Source organism: Chanos chanos, chromosome 5 (assembly GCF_902362185.1).
Source record: "Chanos chanos chromosome 5, fChaCha1.1, whole genome shotgun sequence".
Classification (NCBI taxonomy): Eukaryota; Metazoa; Chordata; class Actinopteri; order Gonorynchiformes; family Chanidae; genus Chanos; species Chanos chanos.
The window spans coordinates 19,955,756-19,967,717 of NC_044499.1; the positions used below are offsets into that span (position 1 = coordinate 19,955,756).

Below are 11,962 nucleotides of genomic sequence, written 5' to 3' on the forward strand. Positions count from 1 at the left end.
GCATTGGTGGTTCAGTGGTAGAATTCTCGCCTGCCACGCGGGAGGCCCGGGTTCGATTCCCGGCCAATGCATCAAGTTTTTGTGCAATAGCAAAACTGATACTAGAGGGGTACCTAGGGAGTGTCACAGTTTGAAATGTAGGGCCACTGACCAAGCTGCCGTATTTGACAAGTTGGGAATGAGAACGTGTTGACAGATCGTAATATGAACTTATTTCTTAAAGACAAGAGATCGAGTTATAATTTAAATAAGCATTAACTCTTTATCTTGGTCACTAGTATGTTTTAAGCAAAGCAAAAGTCCTTTGACTATGGTGCAGATGTGAAGTTGACCTGGATTACCTGAGGAACAAAAGCATAGGCAGCTTCCAAGAGGTACTGGTGGAGTCCTCTGTCAAGTTTCAGAAGCCTGAGAGAAAACAACACTGGGCCTGGTGGTGGAAAACCTTTTCCCATCAATGAGAGAGGGTAGGACATGTCAGAGCACAGCTGCCAACCGACCATCTTAGACCCTGGTGGATGGATAAAAAAAGTACTAATCTTGTACAGTTTTTAACTAGCCCCTTGTATTTCTTAATGCTCATAAGTATATTTTTAATGTATTATTTCAACATTACAGTTTAAGTTACATCTTTTTTGCCCTCCGGTTAAGTCTCTCGTTTCAATTTACCCCATCACTTAAACAACCTACATTACAGATGGTGAACTTACAAATTACCACATGTAGTCGGTGACTCAGCATGTCTCTTCTGATATATGTGGAGCCATCGACCATATCTGAGCCCTTTTCTGGGAAGTCATAATGTGTGCACCGCTTCATGCTATTTGTCCCTGGACTGTTCACCTCTAATCTTGCAACAGCACACTACTGGGATGTGAACCCAGGTCTCTCTATAGTTGTGCACTAGTGTCTTTACCATCGCACCATGGTATTTCTTGATGCTTGCATGGTTAGTAATTTCCGGTTAGATTCCTTGATATGCTTTGAAAATAACAGCTAATTACCGTAAAAACAAACATTTTGACTACTTTGACAAAGAGATTTATCTTGACTATCCAGAATTAAGCATTTTTTTCCATAATCTACTGTATTTAAAGAATACAGTAGATTACTGCAAGAATTTCACTGTAAATTTACATTAGTTGGTAACAGTGTTTTTTTTTTTATCTTGATGCAACAGAAACTCCGACATAAATACTATGAAATTGTTAAACCATTACCCTTCCGAGGTTAACTCACATGTCTTTGGAGTACAGGTGGTCTTCTCCATGCGGTTCCTTGTACCCACAAACTCTTCTCTGCTATCTCCATTCACACAATACATCCTTGAGCTGTTTGAGAAAAGTAAATTTTGTCATTTGTTGAGACTTAAGAACAGACTGTCACTCCCATAAATTCTCTTATATAAACCTTTTTTTTTCAAACCTGAGAGACACAATATCCATAGTATCCTCTGGTGTGTTGAGGACCACCCTTATGCTTTGACCATGCTGCATTTGTACACTTCCGTCCAAACTGGTTGCCGTCCTGAACTGTGTGACCCAATCCAAACCAGCCCGTCCAAAAGCTCCATCTACAGCAATTCTCACTGAGATACTCACAAGAGCACTAGTCAAGAGGACAAATACATATAGGAGGAGATATCTCATCAGAAATGAGAGCTTTGAGAACTTTCTGCATTGAAGAAGAACAACAGGAACTTACTGTGGTTTGATGTAACCAGACAATGAGAAGTGAGACCAGTCTCGATGGTTGGCACTGCCCTTCAGTCGAAGGGAAAAGAGAGAGGACATGTTGGTGCCAAATTTTATGGGTAACCCTGACAGAGATGGCAAGATCAGCTCTTCTGCCCACACAACAGCCCTGTGATTGAGCTTAACTTCCTGGCCCTGGAAAACAAATATTGAGAGAGAAATTTCAAGGGCTAATTCACATCAGTGCCACAAGAAAAACATTAAACATCAAATTGCCCCAAGTTGTGAGAGGGTTAGGAATAGTAAAGTAGTTCAGAGTAAAGAAGAGAAATAGTGGATCAAGGAATTGTCCAGCAAAAAATATCTGACCTTCAGTAGCTTCACAGCCACTTCAGCTGCATTAAGCGAGAGCTCCCTTGAATAAGCAAAGATGTCATCACATGTCATGAAGGTTAAGTCAATACCAAACATCTTGACACCAATCCAACACCGTGGTCCACTGTCTTTGACCCTTTGTCCTGTAAACTTACATATAGTAGTTGGTGATTGCAGATGCATAGTTATGCGAAGGTAGTTAATAAATCTGAACCTCTTAGGAGCCTCACCTTGGTCTTGAGGTTTTTGAGGTGACTAAAAATATTTGATTTACAGTTCTCATTCTGACTCTCTCTCTGTTGAGTCTTGGCTTCCCACATCTTCCCATTCCTTCTCTTCCTGTTCTCAAATTCCTTAGGGTCTGCTTCATCCTGTGGACCATGTCTTTGAGGAGCCGATGCAGAATGACCTTCAAATATGTTCTTTAGCAGAGGTTCTGCATTTTCCATTCGAAAATCAATCTGAAAATAACAATTTCATGATTCTAAAGCATAATTATTCATATTGAAGACAGGTTAGAACAACTCAGCCTATACGCAACTGCCTCACAATTCTGGAATCAAATATTGGAGCTCTACACCAATTAGTCACCATAATGAATTAGGAAAAATACAGCTGTTGTATTTCTCTGTCACCTCCAACAAGTTGAAAGCTCTTCCCATGACCTGAAGAGTCAAATTAGCCATAGCAGAGCGTGGTAGAAAAGACTCGGGGGAGAAAACTAACATTCCCTCCACATTAGCAGCACCAAAACCTGGCAGATATACAAAAAAACATTAGACCAAAGAACATTCCAGCAAACCTTGTACAGTATTACAACTGGTTAATGAAACAGTTTAACCAAATTGCTGAGACAACGTACAGATGAATGCTTAGATGGTCCCACAAATGATACCTGTGTCCATGTTGAGGTCAAAGTATGAAGAATACTTCCATGATTCTGCTTCAAAGTCTTTACTGATGATGTCATCAGGCAGTGACTCCATAAGCTCTTTCTTGAAAGGGTCTTCTGTTTTCAGTATGTTTGAGAGGTGGCTCCAAACAAAGGAACCAACTGAGTGAAAAAGAAACAAAGCCAGTCTTTTATTTTTGTTCATATGGAGATATATGTTTCTATCTATGATACCTGTACATTACAAAATAACTATATGTTTTTGGATTCCACAGAATGACCTTGGGAAACTGTCCTTAATACATGGATAGAAGCTCCTTAGGGGAATGTTACTTATTAAACAGAACTTGTCTGTCTCCAATGGTATCCTCAGCTTATCTTCTCTGAGCTTTGACTACTCATGACTCACACCTTGACTGGACTTCTCGTTACTTAATGTGGTCTTCACAACCTTGAACACCTCCTGGTTAGGACAGCACATTAACTGCAGGTAGGCTGCAATCCTGACCTCCACATTCTCTTGAGGTGCCTGGTATGCCCAGATAAGTGTTCTTCTCTGAGGAGAAACAAAATATCAGCAATAGATTTGTGCTCACAATACAGATACTGAGTCTTCTCTGATACAAAAACAAAACAAACAAATGTGCATTAAAAAACTCTCATTTGCATCAAAGACAGGTTTAATATTACACAAACTACAGTGTAAACTTCTTTTGATGTTACTGACATCAGCATGGCAGGGGATGTGTTTGAAAGCCTGGACAGCAGCTAGCCGCAGTTCCAAAGGTGCAGATTGGTCCTTAATACAGCGGTTCAGTTTAGGGACCAGTGATGAAGCGGCCAAGCCTGCATTCCCCACTGCTTTCAGTAGATGAAGCAACTATGGTGATAAAAGGAGAACATTGTACGTTACTATTGCTGTTATACCTAATATACAGAAGAGTCCCATGGAGCGTTACCATAAGGTTCAACAGGACTCATAATATCATACTTTTCTTAACCAGTTAAGCTTCCAACAGTCTTTCCAATGCATTTTTATGGAGACTGTTGCTAGTCATCTTCATGATGAGTAAGCAATTACCATTACTTCATACATTATCATACTTTATACATTATCATCATTATATTTGCACCTCTGTGATCTTTGCTGGCCCCTGCGGTCCACAGTCTTTTCCTAGACTTTCTGTTAGAAAGCTGATGAACTGCTGGACTTCAGGGATCTGATGACATGAAGACTTGTCCCTCTGACATAGGCGATGAACCAGTGAGGACACAGTCAGCAGTACCTTTGGACGGATGTCAGGAGTCTGAAGTAAGACCTATTACAGACACCAATGGGCAAATTATGAGGACTTATTTTCAGGATTCATAACTCGCCTTGTTACTACATGAAACTGTGTAATTATGTTTGTGTATCAGCCAGTTAATCTCTTATATGGATTGGATTTGTATTCATGATGACATTAAAGAAGAAGGAGAGAATTTCCACAGCTCAACAAGGACCTGTTCAGTAAACATGTAAATGTGCTCTCAACACTCACGCTGATACGGCTGATCATAGATGGAGTTGGCTTGGGAACAAAAGAGAGGGAGTTGAGGAGGGACCTAAAGTGATCTTGCTCGATGCTGTTGTTTAGGAAGAGATCTGTGGTGAGAAGGATACATTCTTCTGTGCCACAGGTTGGTAATGCTTCTAACAGGGGCTGCCTGTAATGACAACATAGCAGTGTCATCAAAAGACATCACTTTAGTTGTAAGTCTAGACAAAATATGCCATGTTACAGTGCACAAATGCCACTATTACAGTTTTGGTTGCAGATAGACAATGGACAATTTATACAGAATTTCACAAATAAAGAAGTTTGAAGTTAAAATGAATACTTTCTCATTAAAAACTCATTGCTTATGCCACGATAAGTACAAACATAAACTAGTGAACACTTGAGGAAGGGCACTTGTCAGACATTTACCAGTCATCTCGACATTTGAACGAAGCCTCCCGCCAGACATCCCTCAAGTGTGGGAGGGACATAGTTCTCAAATGGAGGACCAGACTCATAAAGAGTTCAGACTGCTGTAGGAAAATGGCAGGTGAGATATGGATTAGCAGAGGAGAGGTAAGCACAAACAAAAAGAACAGGGCTGTTAGATTTCTGACTGGGGACTGACCTTTTGTTGGTCAGGCAGCTGGGCACACAGCATTCTCACAGTGTTGATGATGACTTCCTGACTGGATGGCTGTCCTCTCACTGACTTTGGAGGTTCCACCTCATACCTCAGATCAGTCAGGTATCTTTTTCCTTGTAAGACTGTCAGAAACAGAGCAAAAAGCTCAGTTCCTAATATATTTCATGCTGTGATAACCCCACAGATGGTCATTCACAATATCATAGATGTCATACACATATATTACAGTAGATAAATCCTTGCTTGTTTAACGTGATACGAGCAAAGGGGTTGAGCCTTACCTGATTCCATAGGTACATCCTTCAGGCTCCTGAGAAGGGTGAGGGTTGAAATGGTTTTGGTCTGTGTTACATCCATGAATCCTGGAAGCGGCACAAGTGCCATGGTCTCTGTACAGTTCACTTTCTCCATCAGCGTTGTTCCCTGGATTTGTGTGCACTGGAGGTGGGGACTCACCACCTGATCAGAAAGGACTAAACATCAGACTCAAAGAATATCCAGCTTTTGCTAGTCGGCAGCATTGGCTTGACTTTTGCAAGGTTAAGAGACTTTAGATGGGCTGGTAAGTTAGTGTGGTGTATTATTGTTAAGAGTGAGGGACTCACTGTGTCCTCTTTAAAGGGGACAGAATTTGGCGAAAAGTCACTGATTCTCTGTCTGAAGCACTGATTAAGTTTTCGTGTCTTGATCAGCATGGGCCCTTTCCTCTCATAGATGGTCATGCAGGTCCCATAAACATCACTCTGGAGAAGAGCAAGGAGATACAGGGACAGTTTAAAATCCAATGAGACTCATTCTATACCATGTTCAATACCAAATTATATCATTTGCTAAGCAGTTTTGAGACTTGGACTTATAGAACTGCTTCAGTGTTGCACTGACAGTTACATCCTGCAACTCTATTTTTATACTTGTAATGGTAATGTATCCACAAAAAATGGCAAAAATGTCAGTTATGCTCATAAAAACAATGGTTGTAGCACTTTCACTAAGTTTGCATTAAAGAAGCATTACACATGTTCATACAGCAGACAGCCTGTGGATCATTGAGACATGTGACCTCTAGCCCTCACCTCTTTCACGATCTCTCGGACCCCTTCGGAGTAGGAGGTCTGGAACATGCTCAGTAGAGCTCTCTTGATGTTTAAGGTCCACACCTGCTCGGCCTCCTGCGGGCAAAGTGCCGTGACCTTTCCTCTGAGAAGTGAGAACCGCAGGGGATGCCTCTCCAGTGCCTCTCTGGGAAATCAAAATACCAGATGGGCCATCCTTCAGTCTCAGTCTTTCAACACATATCCAACAGGACAGAATCAGAATCTGTGGCCTGCCTGCTGTAGGGTGGCGTCACTGCAGATAATATGGACTACACTCTACATCCTTCTCATGAACACTTTACATTAAGGTGACATTGTCATGCACAGTTACAGAAATACCTGATACTCTTAAAACGTTGAGCAGCGTTGTCTCTCTTTGAAGAACTCTGTTTAATTTGAGGGTTCCTGAGCTGTGTGAAGGAAACATAAGACATGTTGACTTTTGACTCGAGATAATGTCACTGTTATAACTTACCCACGTTGGTGTTGGCCCAACTCTGTCCAGTACAGGAATAATAATAATAATAATAATAATAATAATAATATCAGAGTTCCAGTTTAACTACAAAATATGTGTCATTAACGAATAAAATATGTATACATATGCATCATGTCCAACACTGCTAATGTGAAATACAGCTTTAAAACTTCTTCACAATCAGACCAGACATGTAAAATGAGCCTAGAGGTTCAATCTAACCTTCATCACCCTCAGTTGGCATCCTGGAATGACATCGATGTCCACCACACAGTCGAATGCCAGCTGACTGCCACTGGATGAGGAACCTCTGGAAGTGGTACTTATTACTGTGCTGTATCTGTATGTGTGCCTTGCCCCTCTCTCCACATTTGAAGACACTTTAATCACAAACAACGTGCATAATTACACCTATAATCAAATTACAGCATTACTCTTTATTGGGATTAACAGACATTCATGTGAGCAAAGAAGTGAGTCCACTGCCAAATATGAATAAATTTGTTATGCAAACAATCTAATTTTATTTTAATGGTATTCACGGCTTGAGGATATGCTGTTATTAGATATCTGCAATTTTTAATAAATGATAATAAAATAGAGTAGAACATAATCTCACCAGAACAAGCAGTATTGCAAAACTGATCATTCTCCAATTTTTGAGAGCAGCCTTAAGAAAAACAGAACAGCATAAACATGTATCATAATAGAAATAGGCCTACACATGTCTTCTCCAAATCCACTGACATTTACTTTCACGTAGATTTTGCAATATATTAGGTTGCTGTTTTTCCTTTTTGAATTCATGCTACTGTTTTCACGTGTTATTGAAATATGTATCTTACATACACCAACAGCACAAATCAATTATGAATGTTTAGTGCAAAATAAAGAAAGAAAGATCCACAAACGATAAATTGCAAGTTAGAGCTTAAAACTAGTAATGAGTCGGTTACTGAAATAGCCAGTAACTGTGCAAATAACAAAAAATAATGAATGAAAAAAGCATACTTACAATGCAAACTGCAAAACCAAATAATGATCAAGAGCTCTAGGAGAAATAGCAAGGAAGCTGAAGACATGACTATGGAAATAGGCTATTTAGGGGAAAACGCAGTGCCTTATGGCGTTATACTACATGAGAGCACTTAACGCACGTAAATGAACAGAGGTAAGTCTACCGTCGAGTTTGAGTCACTCTGTCTGGTTAAACCTCTGGTCCTGCCCCACTGATCCTCAGAACTGTCTGCATCCAATCAAAAAACCGCAAAGCTCAAACGGGGAAACCACACAATTCTCATAGTTAAGAAGTGCCATAGAACGGATATGCAAAATAAGTGCAACAGGTAGTGGATGACGATATGTGACCACAATGAAAAAGGCCGTGTTCCGAAAAAGAGAACAGTCCTCTTAAGTAATCACCAGTTTCCTACTCACATTCGTTATGTTCGGTAACGAACTTGGAAAGGCAGTAACTTTACACTGCACATGTGTTCTTCAAAAACACCCACAGATGATGCATTCATACTAAATCTCAAATGAGAGCCAAAATATCTGATTAACTCTTGCATGAATGATAAATGCAGAGGAGCAAGGACCTCTTGACACGCAGGGAAAGAGTGGCCTCTTGTGTCTTCTTTATGGTGTTGCGAGTCTGGTGATGAAGATTTAAGACTGCGAGTTGGAATAATTTGAGAAATTGGAACGTAACTGAAATATTTCGTCCTGTATCGATAGTTTCAGTTAATAAGTAAATAAGCACGAAACGCTTATTTGTAGGGAATAAAAGAATCAGTGGAATGTAGGTGTACAAAATCTCCACGCATAAAATATTTCTGCAAATACGCTACAAATATGCTATTTCCAACAGTCATCCCTCGAAAGAGAGAGGAAGAAATGAGATACAATTATGAAGGGAAAGGCATCGAGTCCGAGACTCGTCACGCCCTTTTACAATACGTGACAAGAAAAAGTGGGACACGCTGTGACCCACGCCCCCCATTACGCATATTCTGCAAAACATAGGCTTTAGAACAGTATCAGCTGTGCTCGAATGGATTACATGTAATTTCTAATATATTATTGTTAAACATACTGGCATGGTAATTTTCTATACAGATCTATGTTAAATTAAAGAAAAATTCCTATACGATGTAGGCTAGTAGGTTTCTGGTGTGGCCTGTCTGAACACAAGGTGGAGGTCGAGTCGATTGTTCTTTATTTTCTCTAATCATGTGTTGGTTCGGAAACTAATGTACCATCGACAATATTTTTCCTGTACACCGATCAGTCATATGTATCTGAACTATACTACATTTAACTCTATCAGACACTCCTGCTTCCTTTAGAGTTTTCATTACAGCAAGAAATAAGTGTTTTGCGGTTTCGCTTTGCTCCACGCCCGTAGCGCGCGTCAATATGCAACGTCATTCACTGCGTGTTTCCCTCTACTGGGGGCGTAGGTTCCACCGGCATTCACACAGACACAATGAAACGAGGGTCAATATAGGACACCACGTTGGGGCTTAGACCTTAAACACGCTCGATAGCGTATTTTACCTTTATTTTGACCGTTTGGTCTTTATTTTTCGGATGTACGATCGTATTTGTTGAACTTAAATAAGAGCCGTCGTTGATGAGTTAGACAAAGCTATTGATCAACGAGTTTAAATCTTTGAGAAGATCCGTAGGGCTAGGGAAACGTGGTGAATTTTTTTTTGCTAACATTATTTACAACATCTGCTAGAAAGTAATTATGTCGATGTTTGCATACTCGGACTACTTCGCTGCCGAATGCTTGGTGTCGATATCCACCGGTCCTGTCCTCCATCGACCCACCCCGGTTGCTGCGGCTGCCCAGGCCCCTCCTCAGGGCCTTCCTCCCGGGGAGCCAGATGGGTCGAACGAGGACAGGGAGGTACGAGAGACCCTGAAACTAGAGGGAGAAATTCTGACGGAACTACAAGGCAAGTTTCGTCCTATGTCGGCCTACTCTGAGAGCAGTAATTCGTCGTGTGGGGAGAGTGGCTACACCACGTTGTCTGACTCAACTACCCCTACTCCGACTATGACTCCATCTGCCACCCCTGTTCCAGGACAGTACAACAATGCCCCTCAACAGATCTGGGGAGGAGGGGCACCCCGGTCCCCCACCAAGCGTCACCCTTGTACTTTCGACGGTTGTGACAGAGTGTATGGGAAATCATCTCACCTTAAAGCGCACATCAGAACGCACACAGGTAATTCGACTCCTCTGTAAAAACGTATTCACGTAAAGAAAAGCTGTAGACACTGTCAGGGGATATACAACGAATCGGTGTAGCTTACCCTATTAACATTATTTAATTTGTTAATTGCCTTTATCTGACGTAATATTTCTCACGTACCTTGCCATGTCTACTTATAATTTATTTGCTAATATGTTTTCCACCTACTGTATGGTCCGATTATTAGAAAATAGGTTAACTTTTTATTTTGTTATCACTTCGTTTTACATTTCTACCAACAACTTCTCCTTCCCTCATAATGGCAATTAATTTTTTTTTACATCCAAATGGGGTAAAAAAGTGAATTTGTTGAAAGGGGGTCCTCCTGGGGTTAGTTATCACAGCAGTAATGCGAACAAAAGATGGTAAAAACTCCCAACTGCGGCCCGTGAACAAAGAAGTTTATGAACAAAGGAAGGAACGAACGAGGGAGGACCAAAAGCACTGTGCCTGGCTTTTGTATTTGCATATGAAGAGAGTTCCAGTGCAAAACCATGCGCTTGGTGGTGCTCGTTAGGCAACGCAGGTTCAGTACCCTATAAAATGTTTCATATCGTTAGGCTATAGCCGCATCAGCTTCGAATTCAAACGCTTAAATTCGTCGCAGTTGCCCCTAAAACCCACATTCTAGGTGTAGCATCTGCTCCACTTCGAAATTGGTGTAGAAATTAACTCAAAATAAATATGATACGATGTTTTGGACATTAGATAAAAACTTAAGATGGAACTTTCACGTTCTGCAAGAACTCATTATATCGCCATCTTCAGTATGGTTATAGCGCCCCCGCCCCTTTAGACCAATAGCTCAGTTTGTTGATGCTCATTCTTAGCAAGTTTAGCAGAATACCTATGTTTGATCGACTGTGAGTTTGTAATGTTTGTTTGAGAGAGAGTGCAAGGCGTTAAGTGAGGCAAAGCACGATAGCGCGTGATAAAATAGATAGGGAACGACATTCCCCTGTTTTGCAGGACAGCATTTAAAGATTCTGAAGTGAGATAGAACTTAATTTCAGATGGAGAGCATTTTTACAATTTTACAAGTATTAAATTATGCACCATAAACGTGCTCCTTGTATTGGCTGACCCAGTGACCATTGTTACAGACCACAGATTTACACAGATTATCACATTTGCTCAAAATGATACTCATTACAACACACTTTCTATTTCCCCCAGGTGAGAGGCCTTTTCCCTGCACCTGGCCAGATTGTGAGAAGAAGTTCGCCCGCTCTGATGAGTTGGCACGCCACACCCGAACTCACACTGGTGAAAAACGATTCTTGTGCCCTCTTTGCGACAAACGCTTTATGCGGAGCGACCACCTGATCAAGCACGCTCGCCGGCATCCCGACTTCCAGCCATCCATGATCAGCCGCAAGGGCACGGCCCAGGGTTCAGCCCAGCGTCCCTCGGGGGTGTCGACCGAGCCTTAGTGGGCCTTGCAAAGGGGAGTGGTCAGTCTCTCTTTCTCCTGCACCACAAGTCAGACCCACTGTACTAGACTGCTTATCTACTGGACCTAATTCATGTTTACTTTGCAGTACGGCCACTCTCCTTCAGATGCAACACAACGTCATTTTTCTCACTTTGGCTCCAGCACATCGGTAGGGCTGCTCACGTCCTTTGGTCATGTGTGTTCACATGAGTCAAAAAAGCTGATGTTTCCTCTTGCGTTTCAAAAGAGGGCTGGTTTTCTGTCTTCCGGTGAATTTGTCCGACCAGTCTATGCTAACTAATAGAGTATTGTTCCTATGACAACCGTTCACCCATGCACATCCCTCCCTTTAGTATTTGAGATTGTATGACTGAGCATGATTGACAGATGATTTAGTCAGGTTGTAGTAGAAGTATTCTCGTCTAGGGCATTTTGTTTTTCCAATTGTTGTAATGCGATTCGGCATTCTAGGTTGATACAACAGCTTACAAGAACACAACAGCTACCTCCTCTAAGACACAAAGACAGTTTCTCTTTGGCA

The 11,962-nt window shown here is 41.3% G+C and overlaps 1 protein-coding gene and 1 non-coding gene across 2 annotated transcripts; both read left to right on the forward strand.

Moving 5' to 3' along the window:
• trnag-gcc (transfer RNA glycine (anticodon GCC)) lies at positions 1-71 on the forward strand. The gene has a single exon. It is a non-coding gene; the product is annotated as a tRNA-Gly (tRNA).
• A 9,291-nt stretch (positions 72-9,362) lies between these two features.
• On the forward strand, positions 9,363-11,419 carry LOC115812264 (Krueppel-like factor 9). The gene is made up of 2 exons (XM_030774751.1): positions 9,363-9,959; positions 11,163-11,419. The coding sequence occupies exons 1-2, from the start codon at positions 9,476-9,478 to the stop codon at positions 11,417-11,419; spliced, it is 741 nt and encodes a 246-aa protein (XP_030630611.1). The 5' UTR covers positions 9,363-9,475.
• The last annotated feature ends 543 nt before the right edge of the window (positions 11,420-11,962 follow it).